Source organism: Penicillium manginii (assembly GCF_028828005.1).
Source record: "Penicillium manginii strain IBT 31320 chromosome Unknown utg000004l:1.0-7231830.0:1.0-7236170.0, whole genome shotgun sequence".
NCBI classification, from domain to species: Eukaryota; Fungi; Ascomycota; class Eurotiomycetes; order Eurotiales; family Aspergillaceae; genus Penicillium; species Penicillium manginii.
Genome location: NW_026643105.1, coordinates 538,927 through 558,967, shown reverse-complemented (window position 1 = coordinate 558,967; position 20,041 = coordinate 538,927). Strand labels below are relative to the sequence as shown.

The 20,041-nt window shown below is 47.9% G+C and overlaps 7 protein-coding genes across 7 annotated transcripts; 4 read left to right on the top strand and 3 right to left on the bottom strand.

Moving 5' to 3' along the window:
• Positions 1-551: 551 nt before the first annotated feature.
• On the top strand, positions 552-1,259 carry xanA (isonitrile hydratase-like protein xanA; the record flags this gene model as incomplete). Its single annotated transcript, XM_057100558.1, has 1 exon — positions 552-1,259. One exon carries the CDS (start codon positions 552-554, stop codon positions 1,257-1,259), a length of 708 nt encoding a protein of 235 aa, XP_056960188.1.
• Positions 1,260-2,303: 1,044 nt separating this feature from the next.
• On the top strand, positions 2,304-4,497 carry xanB (isocyanide synthase xanB; the record flags this gene model as incomplete). Its single annotated transcript, XM_057100557.1, has 2 exons — positions 2,304-2,919; positions 2,975-4,497. 2 exons carry the CDS (start codon positions 2,304-2,306, stop codon positions 4,495-4,497), a joined length of 2,139 nt encoding a protein of 712 aa, XP_056960187.1.
• A 1,383-nt stretch (positions 4,498-5,880) lies between these two features.
• Positions 5,881-7,285, top strand: N7533_003906 (uncharacterized protein; the record flags this gene model as incomplete). Its single annotated transcript, XM_057100556.1, has 4 exons — positions 5,881-6,023; positions 6,085-6,306; positions 6,371-6,648; positions 6,705-7,285. 4 exons carry the CDS (start codon positions 5,881-5,883, stop codon positions 7,283-7,285), a joined length of 1,224 nt encoding a protein of 407 aa, XP_056960186.1.
• A 254-nt stretch (positions 7,286-7,539) lies between these two features.
• Positions 7,540-8,635, bottom strand: xanC (transcription factor xanC; the record flags this gene model as incomplete). The annotated part of the gene is made up of 3 exons (XM_057100555.1): positions 7,540-7,854; positions 7,922-8,448; positions 8,506-8,635. 3 exons carry the CDS (start codon positions 8,633-8,635, stop codon positions 7,540-7,542), a joined length of 972 nt encoding a protein of 323 aa, XP_056960185.1.
• Positions 8,636-11,658: 3,023 nt separating this feature from the next.
• N7533_003904 (DUF4149 domain-containing protein) lies at positions 11,659-12,338 on the top strand (the record flags this gene model as incomplete). The annotated part of the gene is given in 3 exon segments (XM_057100554.1): positions 11,659-11,745; positions 11,831-12,078; positions 12,092-12,338. 3 exon segments carry the CDS (start codon positions 11,659-11,661, stop codon positions 12,336-12,338), a joined length of 582 nt encoding a protein of 193 aa, XP_056960184.1.
• Positions 12,339-12,549: 211 nt separating this feature from the next.
• N7533_003903 (uncharacterized protein) lies at positions 12,550-14,735 on the bottom strand (the record flags this gene model as incomplete). The annotated part of the gene is made up of 8 exons (XM_057100553.1): positions 12,550-12,588; positions 12,640-13,064; positions 13,123-13,324; positions 13,372-13,799; positions 13,856-14,033; positions 14,098-14,236; positions 14,313-14,482; positions 14,595-14,735. The coding sequence occupies 8 exons, from the start codon at positions 14,733-14,735 to the stop codon at positions 12,550-12,552; spliced, it is 1,722 nt and encodes a 573-aa protein (XP_056960183.1).
• A 1,033-nt stretch (positions 14,736-15,768) lies between these two features.
• On the bottom strand, positions 15,769-17,148 carry N7533_003902 (uncharacterized protein; the record flags this gene model as incomplete). The annotated part of the gene is made up of 1 exon (XM_057100552.1): positions 15,769-17,148. One exon carries the CDS (start codon positions 17,146-17,148, stop codon positions 15,769-15,771), a length of 1,380 nt encoding a protein of 459 aa, XP_056960182.1.
• Positions 17,149-20,041: the final 2,893 nt, after the last annotated feature.

Genomic DNA, 20,041 nt, shown 5'->3' with positions numbered 1-20,041 from the left:
CAGAAAGGCATGAATCGGTAGAGATTGGCTGCTAGATTGGTTGAACCAGCATGAAGCAGTATTAGCATCTTCAAGAGAGCATTGACATTCAAAATTACGAGGCTGCTGGCATCCGCGAAGGGATTGTGGAACTTGAACACTTTTGGTTGGCATTCCCTGCAGGAAACCGCATAAAACCCTTGCAGCACGAGCTTATACCTCACCGCTAGAACAGAAATCCACATGGGGATAATTGATGGCAACGTAAAGTTTTCGCGTTCCATAAGACTTGATAAGCACATGAGGATGTTCCGGTGACACGACGTCGGCCCATTACTTGTTGGAGTCAGCAACGTGTCTAATACCAACCGTGGGAGACTAATCTCATCTATCCCCAAACCAACCTTTCCACTCAACGAAATTATTGAAGAAAGTGCCTTCATACTGTCCATCTGCAGTTCCTCGAATAATTGCATTTTCTTTTGCATTTTTCTCCCCCGTGGCCACGTCTGCCAGCGTCGTATTTCCATCGAACCAAAATAAGACCCGCAAATTCTTTGGTCAGCGGGAATATGGCGGCCATCGAAACCAAGCAGTACTACAGAGTAGGTGTCCTCCTTTTTCAAGGGGTAGATATCCTCGACTTCACTGGTCCGATGGAGGTTCTGTCCCATGTTTCGCATAACCGCAACCCCGATAAGCCGGATCGAATGTTCATCATCGAGACGATCGCGCAAACCTCCATCATCGACGCCGCGAGTGTTATGACCGTTAAAGCCGATAGGCTCTTGGAAGAGGCCGTGGAAGAGCTTGCAGAGTATGACATGCTCGTAGTTCCTGGAGGGCCACCCGCTGTTGTCCAGCCACTGGTCGAGGGAAATGCCCCGGAGGTCAATATAATTCGCAAGTTCGCGGCGCTGCCCTTGACGGAGCCCCGAAAGCCACGTATTCTATTTTCTATTTGCACAGGTGCATTGCTACTCGGCGCGGCAGGTATTTTGTCTGGAATGACGGTCACAACTCATCACCGTGCGGTGGAAGTCCTGCGGGAAGTATGTGCTCGTTTTAGTGACAAAAACGAGGGCCCCACAAATGTAGTGCACAAGCGCTATATGGATGGGGGTTACTTGAAAGGAGACTCGGTACAGCTCGTCACAGCTGGAGGAATTAGTTCTGGCCTCGACGCTACATTTCATGTCGTGCGTCAGCTGTCAAGCCCGGAAATGGCCGCCTTTGTGTCGCGGGTGATGGAGTATGATTGGGCTGAGCCAGGAAAGTGATATCTGGGTATTCTTTTCGGATATCTATTTGATTCCGATTACATTGCTGCATTGTGTTAGATCTTAGTTTTTTTTGAATTTCAATCTTGCATTAGAATTTTCTATAATTACTCTAAACGTTGACACGAGGGCTCGCGGTACTAATTGGTGTCTGGGAAACCTTTGTATTCAAATTATACTATTATGATATTCAAATATAATCCTCCGGGGATAATAAGTAGAATGAATTACGAGAGCTCTCATGCCTCACCTGACCCGGAGTTACACTCGTATCGGGACCGATAGGTTGGGTGGGATCTCTGCTTAGCTTTCTCAGTACGAAATGAGCTAGGTCATCGAGCCGAGCCGGAGCCCAAGCTCTAGCTCAGTCTTTTGACCCGAATCCAAACGGTTGTACGCGCCTGCAAATCTAGTCATCTGCACTTGGAAGGTGAAAGGGTTGCCTGCGGGACCAGTCTAGGAATATCCTTTTCCTCGCAATTGCCACAGGTCTTATTTTGGACCATGCTGACAACCTCTAGATAGCACATCTGCGCCTCACATATCCCCCTGATGCACTCATCAGCGACTCAATTGACTTTGTTCTCCAACAGGGTTGTTCTCAACGGCTGTTAGTTTCACCATCAGCGGTTTATCCGCTCTAGACCTCCACCGCAGCCTCTAGGGGGAGAATAGACGGAGATCCACCGGCTCCGAGTTGTACAGAATCCATGGATTGGTTCTTTCCGATCTGGTAAGTTCAGCTTCATCCTAGGTATCTGAGTCCGCAATACTATCTAGACACAGTCATCCGGCTGGATGGGGTTGGAATGGGTATGAGGCTGGAAAGTTCCTATAGTTCAAGTTGGGACGGAGGAAGGGTGCCGGGAACTATATAGCGGGATGAAGTTCTGTCGGGAATCGAGTAGTTTCGGAATACTATTTTCTGAGTACTAGCTATTTCAAGGAGAATAAAGAAGGCTCTCCTTTCCAAACAACTCCATTAGTTGTTATTGAAAGGAAACAAGACATCAGTGTGACCCACCACATTCAACTCCGGTCACCATGATCGCCGTCGCGCCCAATACGGAAAATGTTCCAGACCTATATTCACAGAAACCCTCCCAAAATGGAGCCGGTCACCCCGATCAGACTGAGAAAAACGAGCAGTCTTCTATTAGCATAAACGATGCGAAGTTGGGGCAATTTTTGGCGACTGACAACTCCAATGCCACGATGGCTGCCCTAGGTATCGCCGATCCCTTAGTTACCGCAAACGGCAGAGCCTCTACGAAACACGATGAAAATGGCCTCCACATGGAGAATCCATGTTTTTCTGATTCTACCATTCATTCTACCGATCGCAAAATGGCCGTTGACATTTTAAAGATTATTGAAAGTTATGGGGTCGACTACGAAAAGACTGGCGGTTCGTGGAAGGGGCTGGAGTCATTCGTCCCCGTTGTTATGGAGCAGGTTAAGAAACAGGAACCGATCCGCATGATTTTGCCCGCCTTTCCTTTCAAGTCTCCAAATGCGCGAGACAAGGTTCTGGGGACAATGCCTGACTTTGGTGAAGAATTGGCGCTGTCACATCTCAACGGTCTTTGCGACAGCATCGGCAAAGTTTACGAGCCTGGTGCTGATGTATACATCAGTTCTGACGGTCTTGTCTATAACGGTAGGACTCAAAATCCATGCTCAAAATCATTCCGTCTCTGACCATACGACTTTAGATATTCTTGGTGTGCCCGACGAAACCGTCTGGGACTACGGAGAGACCCTGCGGCAAATGGCCGTAGAGAAGGGCCTCCATCATGTGAAATTTATTCGCCTCTTCGAGCTTCTCGAGCATCCTTGGTTTAAATCAGAGACCCCTGAAGCTGCAAAAGCGTATTATTTGGCCCATGCAAGCTGCCTCCGTCGCGAACTAATGTTCGTCTTTGGCGATCCATCATTTGACCCCGATGAGGCCATCAAAACTGACAACGATACATGTCTGACATATCGCGGGTACATCAAATTTTTGACAAAAGATCTGGCGCATCAGGACTCTACAATCAATCTTTCGAAGCGTGCTCGACAGGCCCAGGTTTCCCAGATTGCGCGCCAGATGATCGTTCGCGGTAAGATGTTCGCCGCGGCTATCAAAGCAAACCGGAAGGACTATGTTCGATTGTCCATTCACGAATCTGCAGGAGAGCGCAAGCTATCTGTATCTTTGATTCCGCAGCTCCGTGGATCCCTTGGATATACACCTTGGCATGCATCGGTAGCAATTGGACTGGACGGATCATATCGAACCGTGCATGCCGAGGATGTCCGCGACACACACGACCTTGTTTATAAAAATGGTCAGCCCTATTACTTCCGAGAGAAGTCTGACATATTCAACTGGGCCGAAGATGGCGTTGCCGTCAAATTTGAGCATTTATACCCGAGTGGACTGATCATACGACCGGCCGATATTGACAACGTTAATCCAACTCCGTCTATCAGCGCCCTTCCCATGAGCAAAGTCCGTAAACTATCCAACATCATGTCACCGGTAGTTCTCCGCGGGTTTGCAGAGACTCTTGAGGAAGACCTATATTTGAAGGCGGCTTCAGAGCTCGGAACCATACTCCCATGGAGCTTTGGTGTCATCCAGAAGGTGCGTGATGCCGGTCGCGCAGACAAGTTGGGTAACAATGTTACTTCAAATGAGGCCATGCCCATGCACTTTGATGGCATGTTTAAATTCGAAGAAATTGATGACCCAGTTACTGGAGAGAAAAAGAAAGTCCAGAGACCACCTGGCTATCAGTTTTTCACCTGTCCCGCCACTGCACCAAAAGGAAGTGGGTACACGCTCTTCGCAAGTTCGCGACTTTTCTTCAGGTACCTACCGCTTCCATGGACCTCGGAACGTCTCCAGGGAATTACTTGGGCCATGGATAATGATGGTTTCTGGGATGCGAAATTAAAAAATCTACCGTTGACGGTAACGCACCCGGTTTCCGGTCTACCTTGTCTGCGCTGGCACCAGCCGTGGGATTCGACCAAGACCAAATTTTCGACATGCGATGTGACAATCGAGAATGACCATCCAAGCTTGGTAAATATCATTGATCGAGTCTTATATGATCCCCGAGTGTGCCTCTACTTGGAGTGGGAGAAGGGTGATCTATTGATCAGCGATAACACCGCCATGCTCCATACCCGAACTGGTTATAAAACTGACTGTGACCGTGAGCTATGGCGCATTCATTTTGATTAGACCATGAGGGCAGCCTATGTGTTTTATGTTCTTCGATTGTGAGCTGGGCCTGTCTACTTGGCCTGCTGTTGATTAAACTGTTGGTTTTCAGCTTTCAATTATTTGTGTGAAAGTGGTCAGATTGTGAAACGAAATAACTGAAACATACGTCAAGCGAATAGCATGTGGATTTTAAATCAGGTTTGTATGATCAGCGTCTATTGCCATTTGTCAACACCTTCTTTCAGAAAATCAAGGTTATTTCTAAGCCGTTGAAAATCCTCGAGGAAACAATGTCAAGTTCAGGGATCCCTAGTGTATGTTGGTAACGTAGATAGTAGGCTTTGAGACCTTTGTTCATTTTTTTATGAAGCACTAAACGTCACTGGGTCGGCCGCTTGCCGGATGGCGCATGATTACTAGTAGAAATCATGAAACATGAGTAAGTAATGGGTGTTACTCTCAAGTGCTTGAGCAGTCCATCTATCAGGAAATTGCATTCAGACATATCACGTTTATTCACCTTGCATACTACTCTTATCTTTCACTAGAATGCCTGTTGAACAACAAAATTATGGCGAAAGAGGTGGGCCAATGACACTTCTGCATGGCCGGAGCAAGGCCCCGCTTCCGTGTCCGAGATATCCGAAACCTCCATTTGCACACACTCAAGCCTCTTCAACAAGCCATCTCTCCGACAGGTGGAGTGCATAATATATTGAATACGGCATTATGAGCCAACCTCAGCCAAGCGGCCGCGGCTCTTCCGCCCATGCTTGCCTAGCCTGTCGGCAATCCAAGGTCCGCTGCATCTATGATCCCACCGACTCGCCCAAATGTCAAAGGCATGTTTTGCGTCTGATTCTAGTCCCAATAGTTTATGTATTAGAAGCGCTGCTGACATTTTTCAATCAGATGTACTCGATTGAGTAAACAATGTCTCCCGCAGGAGCCTCGCAGGCGCAGAAGTCCTCTACCTCGAACGTTCGTTAGCTCCGTCAAAATTCAGGGATACGGATTTTGATTCCTAATATCATTACTAGGCGCTTTGATAAGCTAGAAAAGCAGATTGACTCTTTGATTAATAACATTCATTCTCAGCGACAGAATGAAAATCTGTTGCCCACCCCAACTCCACCGCATGACATTCCCGGATCCACATTGACAGTCAAAGATAATCACGCTCACCCAGTCAATTATCTGAAAGCAGATAACTCAAATCCGCCCGTGTCTCTTCCAGTTGAATCTGTCTTGCCAGGCCACACTGTATGGCCAGAGAGCCAGGCAGCGGAAGCACTTTGCTTTGTTTTTCGAAGCGAATTGAGCATTTTCTTCCCATTTGTTACGCCGCCCAACAAACCGGTATCTGTGCTTCGACAGAGTCACCCTTGTCTCTTCAAGGCTATGGTCGTGGCAGCTTCCTATCAAAATAGAGCTCTCCAGATTCGACGAGGTGCGGCTCTGACCGAAGAGCTTGCTAAACGATTATTGATTGATGGAGAGAAAACCCGTGATATCCTGCAGGCCTTGCTGATTACCATTGCCTGGTAGGGAACATTGACATAAAACCGCCATTAATCACAAAATTGAAGCTGATCCGTCTTATAGGTATCATGGGCATCTTAAGAGAAACCCTCAAATGACAAATCTTTTGCATCTTGCTCTTGCGGTTCTTGCCGATCTCGGGTTTGATAAGCCAGCACATCTAAATGATCGTCGCACAGTAATATTCGACGCATCAAGATCAAGCTACGGATTTGCGGAAGAAACCAATCGCATGGATAATGAAGATCGGAGGACTCTATTAGGTTGCTTCTATGTCACCTCTGTGTTCGTTTTTTTCGAGGCCGACACCACTTACTGAGTGATTGCTAATTGATTCTTCCTGTCTTAGGGCATCTGCTGTATTTCGACGTGTCGATGCAATACCATACAGCCGACATTTAAACCAGGCATTACAAATCCTGGTCGAAACTGGAGAACATCCAGCGGATGAGTTGCTAGTTCAGCATGTTCGTTTGCAGAGCCTAGTCGAACAAATTGCCCAGGTAGCACCGTTCGATGATCCACAAGGACCCCACAGCTCATGGGCTCCGACCACAATGCATATTCGCTATCTAGAACAGCAACTGACAGATCTCGCACAATCAGCGACTAAATTCAACACAAATTGTAAGACTGTTGCTTAATTTGGATTAATGCCTATGCAGCTACTGATACCTATCTAGGCAACTGGCTTATCCATGTTCATGCAGCACGGATCTTTCTCTACGAGGCCGGACTTTACGACCCTCTATGGCAGAATGCAAACACTAGTACGGGTGCCCGACAGCAGCGTTTAGACACAATGTGGAAATGCCTTGCCGCGACAAAGTCATTATTCGAAGTATACATCTCCATGCCTGATCATATGATCTTTACCGCGTCATACGCCCTCTGGGGTCTTTTGGCGTATGCTCTGCTCATTGCTTCCCGTCTCTGTCTATCCAAAGTTGAAGGTTGGGATGTAGACCTGGTTCGAACAGAACTTGACTTTTCTCAAATACTCGAATTGGTTGCACAGAAGACAGATCAAGGCAATGCGTTCGCACGTGTTCATTGGCTAGGAGACGGTGGCTCAGACGAGATGGTTGACCGGGTCACAATGAAGACGAGGAGAGTTCAGACTTGGTTCAATCAATACTTCCCCCGGATATTTGCACAACATGACCCTGCTCTTGCTATGGGTCCAGATCCTAGTTTTCTTCTAGGAATTGATGATATGTTCTGGGAGGAACTGATAACAGGTTTCCAACCAGCCGGTTTATAGTCTTTCACTAGCGTCTGCGGTGACACGCCTTTGAACTAAGCGGAGTATGTACAGAATTAAAAGGTCTTGAAGCTGTTCCAAATTTTTCTGTCAATCATTCAGTTGCCTCAGTAGTCGTCCAATAAGCCCTCTCCCAGTATGTCTCTAGGTCGTATCGTCCTTTCGGTCTCTATAATTATCCGAACACGTACTCCCGGATTCTTTCGGCATAGAATCGCTTCTTAGAAGAAAAGCTATCCTCTCGTGAATATCTATCACCTGATTCCTGAAAAGCTTCCCCTAGATGGTGTTGAGATTTTATGTGAGGAGCAGCCCGGGGAAAAGGATGCGGGGACAGTCCATCGAGAGAGAGCTTGCACATTATTGGGGGCTAAATGAGCTGGCTGGGCTTGGCACTGGCATGTCAGATTCTGAATTCCTGTCTGCGGAGACGAAACTTGAATACCCTCGAATAAATTGCTTCCCAAAAGCCCCGAGGGAGGTGGAGATGGATATGTTGATGTAGGCTCTGGTGGCACGAGCACAATGATTTTTGTTTGTGGAGATACATTGCTCATAGCTTGTAGAATCTGTGGAAGGGAGTTCTCTTTAATAAAGACGGTATGTCAGCATCACATTGACCTGAAGAGTTTATACCATTTTCGAGGTCGTCATCTCACCTGTTGCAACATAATAGAGTGACTGGCTCGCTGAGACTCCATTGCTTGGATTGGTATGTATTGGACTTGGACTTGAAAATGCATCTTGCATCAAATTTACTTCATGACAGCTTCCCATTGGTACTTGGATGCCGGTAGTAGATATACTGCTTTCCGAAGACGCGTAGCACATGGTCTCGTTCATAAAGCTTCTACCATCGACCATCAAGGGTGTTTCTCCAGTTATCGACCCGTTGGATTGTGCAAAATTAAAATCAGTTGGCCATATAGGCGTCTGCGTGATGTTGTATGAAGGAGTAAAAGGCGTTGGCGGTTCCGTGGTGATGGGTGATGTGTCGCGCGTGTTGACTTGGAGGTCATTTGAAGGGCAGGGTGCGTGACGGGGTGATAGGAGCGGAGAAGGGGAGTATGATTGGTCCCAGCCGTTCAAAGCTGCCGCTGCTCGAAGCTCGTTTGCTATCACACGCTCTTGGAGTTTGGCGATTCGATCTCTGATCTTCCGGCCTTGTTCACATCAGCTTCGCTGTACGCAGTGTCATTCGGACTGGAATTATAACTAACGATGGTTCCTTTGAGATAGTCTATTTTGCAGCCGTCGTCTTTCTAACGGATCCTGTTTTTGGCTAGGTGTCTCATCACTACTCGGCGACTTGGGTGCTTGTTCAGCTCTCATTTCGGACTTGTTCTGCATGAGTCGCGAAGTTACAACTCTTTGGTCTTTGGGGGATGAGATGGAATTTTCGACTTGGTATGTTCAGGTGTTAGAAACATGCAGCGGGAGATCGGCACTGGCCACCCAGGGTCATAATACTAGTCTTTATAAGGGCCGGGCTTCCATGCAAACCCACGAGGGAAACACTGACGAAGAAAGATCGCCGACTCGAGTCAATCTCACCGTGACACGCATCTGTACGACGGCACGAAGCGAGCCAGTAGTCTTCTAGCAAAACAATTGGCAAGGACTTGAGATCAAGGCTTTCAGCCGCGTGATACTTCGGGTCCAAACCACTTTGCGCATCTCAGCTGGCTCACGCTGGGTGAAGAGGGTTCCTGTCTCGCTCGTCATACACTCTCCTTTGATGTGTTATGACGCCAAGTTCGTTTCACCAGTGCATCCACATCTTGGGGCTAGTCCTGGGATTATCCAGTCACTGGATACGATGTGTGCCCTGAATAGGCTCGGCTACCAGCGGTCTGGGATGTGGCGTAGCACATCAGGTTGGAATCGTGAGGATGGCTTGGGAAGCCCATATCCTTCATGATATTTCTAGACACCCTTGGCACTGTTATAATGGTGCTACTTGGAGAACTAAGCGCTGTTCCCGGCCAAATCCCTATAGCAATGGTGTTCACAATAAGCCGGGCCAGCATCGTCATGCTACGTTGCGCACCGCCGGAGATGCCCGAAAGTTCATGTTGAGATTTGTGGCAAGCTAACCGTAAGGTTTTGTCTAATTTGAATAATTTAAACTGAAAGAAGGGGCTTGGGTCTGGTTTGATGGTTCCAGTAAGCCCCAAATCCACTCCCCTTCAAGGCGGGAACCTTGATATGACTGCCGCCACAGCAGCTGTATTCTGCATTCTAATCAATATATCCATCGATCCAGCTAGGATTACATATACACCTTCCTGAATGAGTTAGAACCTAAGCCACGATTGATATTACCATAGCACAAATTTAGAAGACTTGAATATCAATCGGGCCCAAGCAAAGTTGTGGCCAAGAGCGAAGACCCCCATGGATGCCACCCTGGCGTGAGATAAATGGCCATTGTCCAAGGTTTTACAACTACTCAAGGTCAGCCCGCCTCGGGTCTACTTGTAGCGCGGGTCTATCTTGCCCTTGTTCTGGCGTCTCCTTGGTGCATGTAAATCAGGATCAGGGAAGCCCAGACCGCTATATGCTAGCAGAACCTTGTTGATGCCATGTGGATGGCTCTCAGAGCGTCATCATTTGTCCCGAATTAATGCATGTGAGATCCCAATGTGACAGAGGATGGCGGAGCATCCGGTTTCACTCAACTGTGGACTAGAAGGGAGAGACAAATGCTTTGTGCGACAATGCCTCCGGCTAATGGTGGGGGGTATTCTGGGGTTACGACAGCTGCAAGTTCCATTTTTCTGTTTGAGTCGCTGGCTGCATGGTGTTTGTATATCAATTGATGCTTCCAGTGGCATTAGAGCTGTGAGTTGGCGTGTTGTAACCAACACTTGCATGGCATAGTTGCAGATTCTGCTGTCATCTTGACATTTCCTCGATAATATCAGCTTATTGGCTTCTTAGAGACTTTGATCTCGTATACGAAAAACTAGTTCTGGCACAATTATCAAAAGTCTCACTTTAAATTACCCTTGGTCTCGCCATCGCGCATAATTCTAAAGCACGAGCCCCAGGATCACCTGAAATGTGTAACCTCGCCCACCCATTCTCCATCCTCCAACCCTCTAGTAAATGTACTTATCCCTCTTTTCGTTGATTCCAAATCTCAATTGTCCCTTGGCAGCAAAGGTGGCCTCCATTTATCAGCCACAAAACATGGACAAGTTGCACAGTGTAGTACCCATTTTCAGAAACTTCCTTCCTCATTTTTACCAACCTTGAAAGGTGGCGATGATTTGCCAAACGCAGATCATAATACTATACATTTCACCGGAGTAAACCTTTCTAAAATAAATTGCCCCCTTGTGAGATGTCCTTTCTACGGTCTAAACTTAGGGACGACCAGTTTTGCGAATCGAGCCCCATGGAGACACGCTAGAAACTACTCCGGCAGTTACAATCAAAGGGTTCCAATCTTCAGGGAGCCTGGTTTAATTAACTTGCCGCAGTCACTGGAGAGTAATAAGCTCAATGTACTCCATAGACTCGGCCGAACCACTTCGGAACTCGCCCGTGGACCAATTATTGCTGGCGATGATGATAGACCTCATCTTCATTTAATTCCTTCTACCAATTCCCTAATTTGATCATTGATGACTCATATCAAGTCTTGGAATCTTAGCAGGCTGGAACCTTCAAATTTTCACCTAAAGACTTAATGGCAAATACTAATATGTATCGACTTACCATCAACTTTGAAAATCGTTCATACTCCGGGCCAACCTGATATTGTAGTAAATGAAATACTTGTTGGGAAGCGTCAGGTATGGATCCCGACTCTCATGAAATATTCCCCTAGAGTTATTCATATTCATATTATAATTTTGAAGACAAATCAACGGAAAGTTCGTTGGAATCAAATGATATTATCACCCTATAGTTTGACGAATTAGGGCAGATCTCATCCGATTCACCCGTTCAGCCTTTCACCCAATCACAGCCAACACAGACTGCATTTCCAACAAAACAAAGATACCGGTAAGCACAACTAATACGGGCACTAGTACGGAGTATGCTTATTAGAATTCCGATTGGAAATACCCGTTAAATGTACAACTGGCCTCCTCGTCAGCCAAGTGCCAGGCAGCCATTTTCGTCCACCTCGATTGGTTCCAGGGTTCTTCCTCGTCCGTACTACCTGACTTTTTTCCGTTTCGTCAATTCGATCTCCTCTCTGTATCCCATACAGTTCTCTCATTTCTTCCATTTCTCCCATTTGGACCTACACCACCTCTTCTCTGCACCCAATCAACCTCTTTCGCTCCCGCTCCCGCTCCCGCTCCCGCTCCAATTAAGATACATCGACTCTCTATTATCTCCCGCCTCTGCCCACCATGGCACGCCTACTGCAGACGATAGGCCATCTCCTCCCCTACCACCTCTTCGCATATGGCACTCTACTAGGCACACAGATCTACCAGGTACTCACTCATGAACCAACCCTCCCTTGGAAAGCAATAGGGGAAACCCGGCTAACCCGCTCATCTCCATCCGCCAACCCTCTAGACCTTCGTCAACACAAAGCTATGCTTCCAATGCCTGCCCATGCGGGAATTTCTCGCCTTGCAGAAACGCGTGTTCCCCGTTTACTTTGCTTCGCAGGTTGGATTGGTGGTTCTCACTGCTGCGACGTATCCGCCGTATAGTATTTTCTCGTTGGTGAACGATCTATGGAGCGCGGGGCCTTTGCTGGTTGTTTTAGGAACTGGGGGGTTGAATTGGGTGGTTTATGGGCCGAGGACGACGACGGCGTCGTTTGTCAGGAAGGCTGTTCATGGTGAGAACTGGGGTCGGAGGTGTGGTTATGATGGGTTCTTGGGCTAATGGGTTTGCAGATGCTAAGGAGAAGCAGCAAAGTGATCAGGGTGATGAGGTTGATGAGGGTAAGGTTCAACGGGCGGATAAAGCATTCAAGTTCAACCATGCCATGTCCATCCATCTTAATGCGATTTCGCTGGTCGCAACCGTTTGGTATGGCTTTACGCTATCGTCCTATCTTCTTGGGGGAGTTTAGCTAGCTGCGAATACGATATATGGTAAAGCATAGAGCACTGTTATTGGGCTCCCTTTCGGATAACAATACATTGTACCAAGAGTGTGGTTTACGTGTATGTCTTTGCTCCTCTGCAAACATTGATATCAATAGATCTCGCTCCTCAATTAAACATCTTAAGCTATCAGAACGTTGTGGAATTATCTATTTTGCAAGGCTAGTCCTCTTCTAGCTAGCCCATAGTGGCGGCCTTGATAAAGATGCGCTCTCTCTGTTGTAGTCTTGGTGTCAGTCTCGATTGACGGATGAAAGAGAAACATACCTTCATGAAAAGAGATCCAACAGCGGCCATGCAACCCGCAACCACAACAAGATAGTAGGTGTGAGACATTGATTTGACGATTGAATGAAGTGCTTCTGTGCGAACTGCGTCCGGTAGTTGTTTCAGCAGGCCACTGCTTGGACCGAGGATTGCTCCGCGAAGTGTCTCTCGAGGATACTGGGGTATCAAGGTTTGCAATTCGTTGAGAGCCTGGTTCTGGAAGACGGCACCAGAAATGGCCAAAGCAAGGGTAATCCCGATACTTTGTGCCAGAGCAATAAAGGAGGCTGCGTCGGATGCACGCGATGAGGCTACTTTGGCCTGGGCTACTGAGAACCCCGTCTGGATGTACATCCCAGCACCAATGCCGATCAATGCGGAGTATCCATAGATATGTGATGTCGAAGTGTTCTCGTTGACAGTCGCTGTGATTGAAACATCTATTAGCTATCCCACTTTTATATAGAGCCTGAGTAAACATACTCATTAAGCCACCTCCAAGGGCAGTCAGAACCCCTCCCACTAAATACCACGGCATATAGTATCCCAGCTTTTTCATAGCAGCACCATTAGCCAAGCCACAAAATACCATAGGGAATACGAATGGGAGCAGCCCGACCGCTGCCTTTAAAGGCGAATCTCCTCGGACGAACTGGAAGTGTAGCGGTATGTAGTATGTCGGCACCTGAGAGCGTTGTCAGCGAAATCAAATAGGGTAAAGAGGTCACTTACGAACACGCATGTAGCAGCACAGCACATGAGACAAAACAGAGGCCACATCAAAGGCATCCGCAGAAAGTCTGCTGGGAACACTCTTTCGGTCTCCGTGGTACCGACGCTGAACGCTTGCTGCAAGACGAAGAGAAGTAGTACCACGCCTCCTACCACCCATAGCGCTATCTCCCGACCGGATTCCCACGAAAAGATATTACCTCCGAAGTTGGTGGCCATGATCAGTGCTGTGAAAGCTCCGACATTCAAGGTCATTCCCAGGTAATCGATCTGTAGGAGCTTTTGTCGGAAACTCGTGGCTGTCTGGGGGGTCACCACGGGGCAGGCAGAAAATGTAGATTGGGGAAAAGGCCGCTCCGATGCAGAGGTTGATGTAGAACGACCAACGCCAGGTTGTATGTCGATTTTCGGCAAATGCGCCACCGACCCTGCCATCAACTAGGTTAGACACAACGCCTGCAGAAAGACGATGCAAAATACCCACACAGGTCCCAAAAATAGTCCCAAGACCCCATGCTGTTCAGTTTATCAGCTTGTGCTGCCTCTTTGGTCGTGTTCAATTGGCATTTACTAATTCCCGTGAGAGCCATATACTGCGGTCTTTGGCGAACTGATGAAGTGATCGAGAGCAATGTCAAGCAACCCAAATACATCCCAGCGCCCTATAGATGGACATATTAATATCAAAAGAGACATGACGAATGTTGGATATTGATTGGCACAAACCCCGAGGCCAGCGACAGCACGACCCACGATCATTGCATTCATCGTTTGAGCTGCACCGCAGACTGCACTCCCGACCTCGAACATCACAACGGAGGACAAGTAGAGGAATTTGGCGCTGAAAATGCCGAATAGTTTGCCCCTGTGGATATTAATGATTTTTATCAGTCAGTTTAACTTCTGTGAGTGTATTAGCTAGACGAAAAGGTCGAACTTGCCATGCGATGATGGTGGCCGAGCCCGAGAAACCGAAAGCAACTCCGAGCCAACTCAGCTTGCCCACCTCCCCAAGCCGTTCAACAATTGGAGACTGCACGTCTGCGACTATAGTGTTGTCTAGTGAGAAGAGGAAGACGGAGGAAAGGATTGTCAGGACGATCAATGCCCACTATATCAGATGGTTAGCTCAAGAGGTCGATTCGGAATGAAAGTAGGTCCAGAGCCCAGCTCACGAGTGTTTTTGGCACACGAGACTACATATCTTCTTCAATTCAGTCTACATCCTGTACATCTTCTCGGACGTCCGGAGATTCGATTTGGACCTGTTGGATGGGGTACGTGTGACTAGGGATATCCTGGTCGGACCTGGAGAGTATTCCTTGTTGGGTGATTTGATTTGGTTCCTTGAGCTCCGTTTCCATCTTGGGCGATAAAAATTGACAAATCTGGAGAGGAGAGAAAGAGAAAAAGAGAATTTTGGGATATATTGTGGTTGTGAGTGAGTCAGTGAGTGAGGGAGGGAGGGAGGGAGGGAAAGAGCTGAAGGATATACTTTGAAGTTTGAAGGCACTACCCCAAGTCTTAAGACCAAGGGTAACCGATAAGATACTACTAGTACTCCAGGTAAAATAAAGAATACTACAGGTACCAGCCTCAATCGCATCATCACGGCTCATAAACTGCTCATATTGAAGTATTTTCGAGGTAGTGGGAGACCTCGGGACGTGGTACCTGTAAGACAGAATCCCGTGGTTCCGTTTATCGTGTGATGACTAGATTCTGTCGAGGTTACGCTGGGAGAGTTCAACTACAGTATTATACTTTGCACTTATTGAGCTGTGCTTGGAAGATGACATGGCGTGGGATTTGTGATATACTACTACTATAGTATTTAAGTTGGCTAATGCAGGTACCATATCTCCACCTTGGAATATTGGGGATCATATATTCCTTAGAAGATCCGTAAGCTGCAGTAATCACTTTGGCACTATACTTCGTTATAAGGCAGGGGGCACAGGTGGCCCTGATCCACTCAGGCATGGCGAAGCAGACAGTCCAGTAAGAAGACAATGTGCGAACTATACCTAGCTTGCTTAGTCTACTATAGCGATCCATAATCTCTACGAGAACTATTATGAAAGATCATCAGATGAGCAATGGACCTCGTCACTGTATTTGTAGGTATCTCTGTGCAATATGTAAAAAAAAAAGTCGCTGTGGTATCACAAAGTGCGCGCTTGAACGCCGTGCCCGGGAGCAAATCCGGTCTCCGGGCCTTTTCGAATCCCGCGATTCCATAGTCGCTGGGAATGTGTGATGGTGGTGGTGGTAGTGTAGGTGAAGGCGAGGGTGAAGGCGTGGTGAGGGTGATGTGTAGATTATCATTAATGCAAAGGTTGTAGTTATGTCGTGGCGTCTATATTTTCAATTCGAAAGAGCAGTGCGCTTCAGCAATTATGAGAAATAGCCTGAAAAGGTTGCGGCTCGGAAATCGAGCTGCTGCGGACTTTCCAGGAGCAAAAAGGACTCGTATCGTAAGCCACGCTCTCGGCCGTGGCGGGTGGACCAAGGGTCGACAGTGCTATTCCAGACACTGCTATATCCATCGAACAATTGTCGCCAGTAGCACGCTTCAGCGGCCGGGGTCAGGTATCGCTCGCGGAATGTTTTGACGCTGTTCCGGGCGATGCGTGCGGCGGCGGCGGTGTTTTCCACGAGTGGCTCGATCTTCTCGGCCAAATCGCTGAAGTCGCGCTCGACCTCGACATAATTTTGTTGGGGGCCTTCGGAGACCAGGAGGTAATGGTGGTGCTGGATGTATTGGAGTTTATGTGCAACAATCACGGAGTTGCAGGCCTGTCGGTATTTCAGGGATGCGGAATACGAACGTCCTACAGATTCAGTCAGCGCCCCTCCTTCTGCCATAGACATCGACTTTAGGCCTATGCCTGTGCTTGTCTGCGGAAGAAACTCACCTTCAACGTGGGCAATAAACATATAACGACAGTGGTCCTCCATTTTGAGTACGTTGGCCCCCGTGGACCATTGAACCTGCTTCACATCACCCCATGGCTTATCCCGGGCGGCCTCGATCAACGCCCGGCGCAATTTCGGAGAAAAGCTAGGCTTTCCACGCCAGACGAGTTGGGGTTTCTTCTCATTCCAGGGGATATCGAGTCGCTGGATACGATCGACGACCTGGTCATAAGGGCCGATGTAGTTTGTCGGGTTATCCCAGGCCCAGAAACTGAAATCGGGCATCAACCAAACACCTTCCTCGGTCGGAGTGCGAGCAAAGACCCAAACAGGGTGTTCGGAGTTGGTCACATCCTCCACTTTATCCTCGACGGAAAAGACGAATTCAATGTCACGCCGGTCGGCCCGATCCCGGTCAGCGACCAGCGCGCGGTGAATTGAACTCAAGACTCCCAGAATCTTTTTTCGGTGATCATCCCCCATGGATCGGGCGGCGATGACATGGAGGTTGCCCTGAGAGATGAAGGCGCGAGCCATGCCCGATCGGAGTTGAATGGCGTCGAGGTCCTCGGTGATGAGTCCCCCCCTGAGCACGCCAATGTCGGTTCGCGCGCGCAACATCCTCGAATAGTCCTGGGAAGGCGAGCTTGCATTGTGTCTGTTCCAAGGCGTCGTTGCGGGCATCACGAGGGTATTCGAAGTTCCAAGTCGGGGTGGTGGGTAGTTGTAAGGCGGGTTCAGGGCAGGAGAGACAAGTTGAACATTGGAAGGTTGTGGAGGTTTGACAGGCACAATGGCCGGCGGGGATGAGTTGAGTGAGGAGAGGGTGAATATAGTCGCGGTCGGAGTTGACACCATACCAGATGGCGACAATGATGCTGTAAAAAAGGCACGCGGTGATGCACAGCAACGATAGACCGCGTCGCGGTCGCATCATAGAATATGCCGCGGTCATGGATCAAGAATCACGACCGCATACTCCAGACGGAAAAGAATAGTAAGAAATATCGAGAGAGAATGGGCGGGGGGGGGGGGAGGGTGGAGAGGGGAAGAGGAATTAAGTGGGATAAGAAGAGAAGGGCACAGGTTTAGGGGGCGCAGGCTGAAACGAAGCCGAATTTGGGAGGATTGACAAGCTCCCGAGGGATCGGCTGCCTTCAAGTTTGTCCATTGGCGAAGAGCCTCAGCGTGGGTCGCTGCGTCATGGGGCGATACAGGAACAGTACTAGTATATTTGAGTACGATTATACAGTAACAGAGTGATTCTAGTTATAGGTATAGTATATAACCAGTGAGTACTTGTGGTTACTACTACTAGTAGATTTGTTGTTGACTCTACTGTATCCAGTACTATGTATACAATTAGTACCAGTAGCATACTACTACTAGGTATACTCTGTATAGATACTGTATAGTATGTACTCCAGGGCTGTATACTGTATCAGTCTGCCTTGGCCCCCAATCCAAGTACGCCTAACACGAGCTCGTGAAATCCCATTTCCATTTCCATTTCCATTCCATATTCAAGTTTTCTTGGCCCGGCCCCAACGCTCAGCAGCCCCAATGAATTCCCCGTGTCCGCTTCCCTTTCCCATTTCGAGGTCGAAGCATGCACCTCCTCCGCATCTCTCTGCACCCCTCTGCACCCCTCTGCACCGTCCTGCACATTCTAACCACTCGCTTATTTGGCCCCCGTTACTATAATTACATTATATTCTTCACAGTGTACACCCCACCAACTTCTACATACACTCTGTATCAATACTCGGTATTCCGTGCTCTCCGTATACTATAGCCCTGCATGTACTCCGTACACTCCACCCCAATAGCCGACGCTCCAACCAATCTCGATTGCATCATCCCCACAGCCTTATCCTTATCCTTATCCTACATCCAAATACGAACTAAGAAATGTAGCGCGTGATAAATTCTCCCTGCAGAAGGCAATACACGGAAAACTCTTCAGGGACAAATGGCGGCGAGTACGAGGCGAACTGACCTGGTCTTTTCGAGCCTCAACAAGATCGACACTCAGGCCGGCCGAGAAAGTCGTACCGTCGTCCAATCAAAGTGGCTACTAGTAGTGTCCGTGAACAGTGAAGTGACTATGTAGCCGGCTTTCGTATCGAAATCTCTGCGGCGTCAAACTAGGGCACTGTGGTTTTAAAGACGCTGGCTTTACCCTTGGCTTCGGAATAATAGGACGTGTCAGCTTATCCTTGACCATATACGAGGAGTATTCCAACCGTGAAAGCTGGGAGCACCAGTCATATCTCAAGGTTGCCTCGGATCGACTACCTTGGACAGAGGCCAAATGATATTCTAATGAAACTACATAATCCGCCTGGATTCATCATATAATTTGAATATACGGAGTACTCCGTAGTAAAGTAAAATGGTCGTGTATTTTGCCAAAACAAGGCTCCCAGATAAAGCTAATACCCCCTTTCATCTGAAAGATCTGATATAGAAGTTGTCAAGAGTATCTTATCCCCCATCTCTAGTGCATCCAGTGAGTATTGCACTATCTTAAAATGGGCATCGGACTGTATACTTTTCCCGACGACCCCATAACGAATCCACCAGGATCCACAGGCCAACGTGTGAACACGTTCTATCTACGGAGTACGCAGTGTTCCGCACCAAGTACGGATTAGAAAGTACGGACTAGCAGTCTTAAAAAGGTTATCAAGGTTTTCTCGGGCTTTAATTCCTAATTTTAAGCGAGTTTTAATCCTATGTAGCTGCGACAAAGGATGAGACTATTTGAACCCCTGAATCCAATCGAACCACACCTGGACAGTGCGTTGGGCAAACTCAATCATCAAACTCAATCATGTCACACCGCCCATAAAGCAAACTTGACCTGCTATACTTGTCTTTGAAAAATCTACCTGATGCTGCGGAGATAGTAATATGCTGGTACTTTCCAGCATGCGGCTAAATGGCTAAGGAATGACAATAAGTGGGGAACGCGAAGAGAAAAAGACCCAAAAGAAAATCAGAAAACGAAATCAAAATTGTCGCCAACACTTTGACCATACAAGTAGATTACTGAGGTAGCTAACTAGTTGATGGATGCAAATACTCCGTACAGGTGTAGATGAACCAGATCGTGACTATATTGCAATACAGTACATACTCTTCTCTACTCTACGACTTCGTGATTGTACGCGCAGCAGCATACGTATCGTCCCCGGGGCCATTTCAATCTTGCATTGTAGATCTTTAAACGGTCGAATGGAAACATAGAGGCCAAACACCTGCCATTGCCATACGCGTTGCCTAGACTAGAAAGAGTATCGCTGCCTAGCCTTGATTCCCGCCCCACGAAGCTAGAGCCAAAGGAAGGACATCGACGCCAGGCTACACCTTTCGCAATCTTGGTACGAGGCTTGCTTCCCGCGGGAATGGCCCAGATTGAACGCTAAAATGGAGTCCGTGTCATGTTGTGCAGACGAAGATGGCCGTTGTCAGGGCTGGCTTGGAGGGGTGAAGCATGAAATCGACACTCTGCTGCTGCGGGGGTTCGTGATGCGGAGTGGCTAACCTAGAATAATACATGTCTTGATCTATCTTCAAATTACTTTGGGAGTTTGGATGATACACTTGGTACAGTCAAGGCTAGGCATCTTATTCTAGCTGTCAACCTGAATGCCGTTGGTAGTAACTAAATTGTGCTGCACTGGTATCAACATGCAGATGCCTCCGAGTTTCAACCCCCGAAAAAAATAACCATTTCCCAATTCTC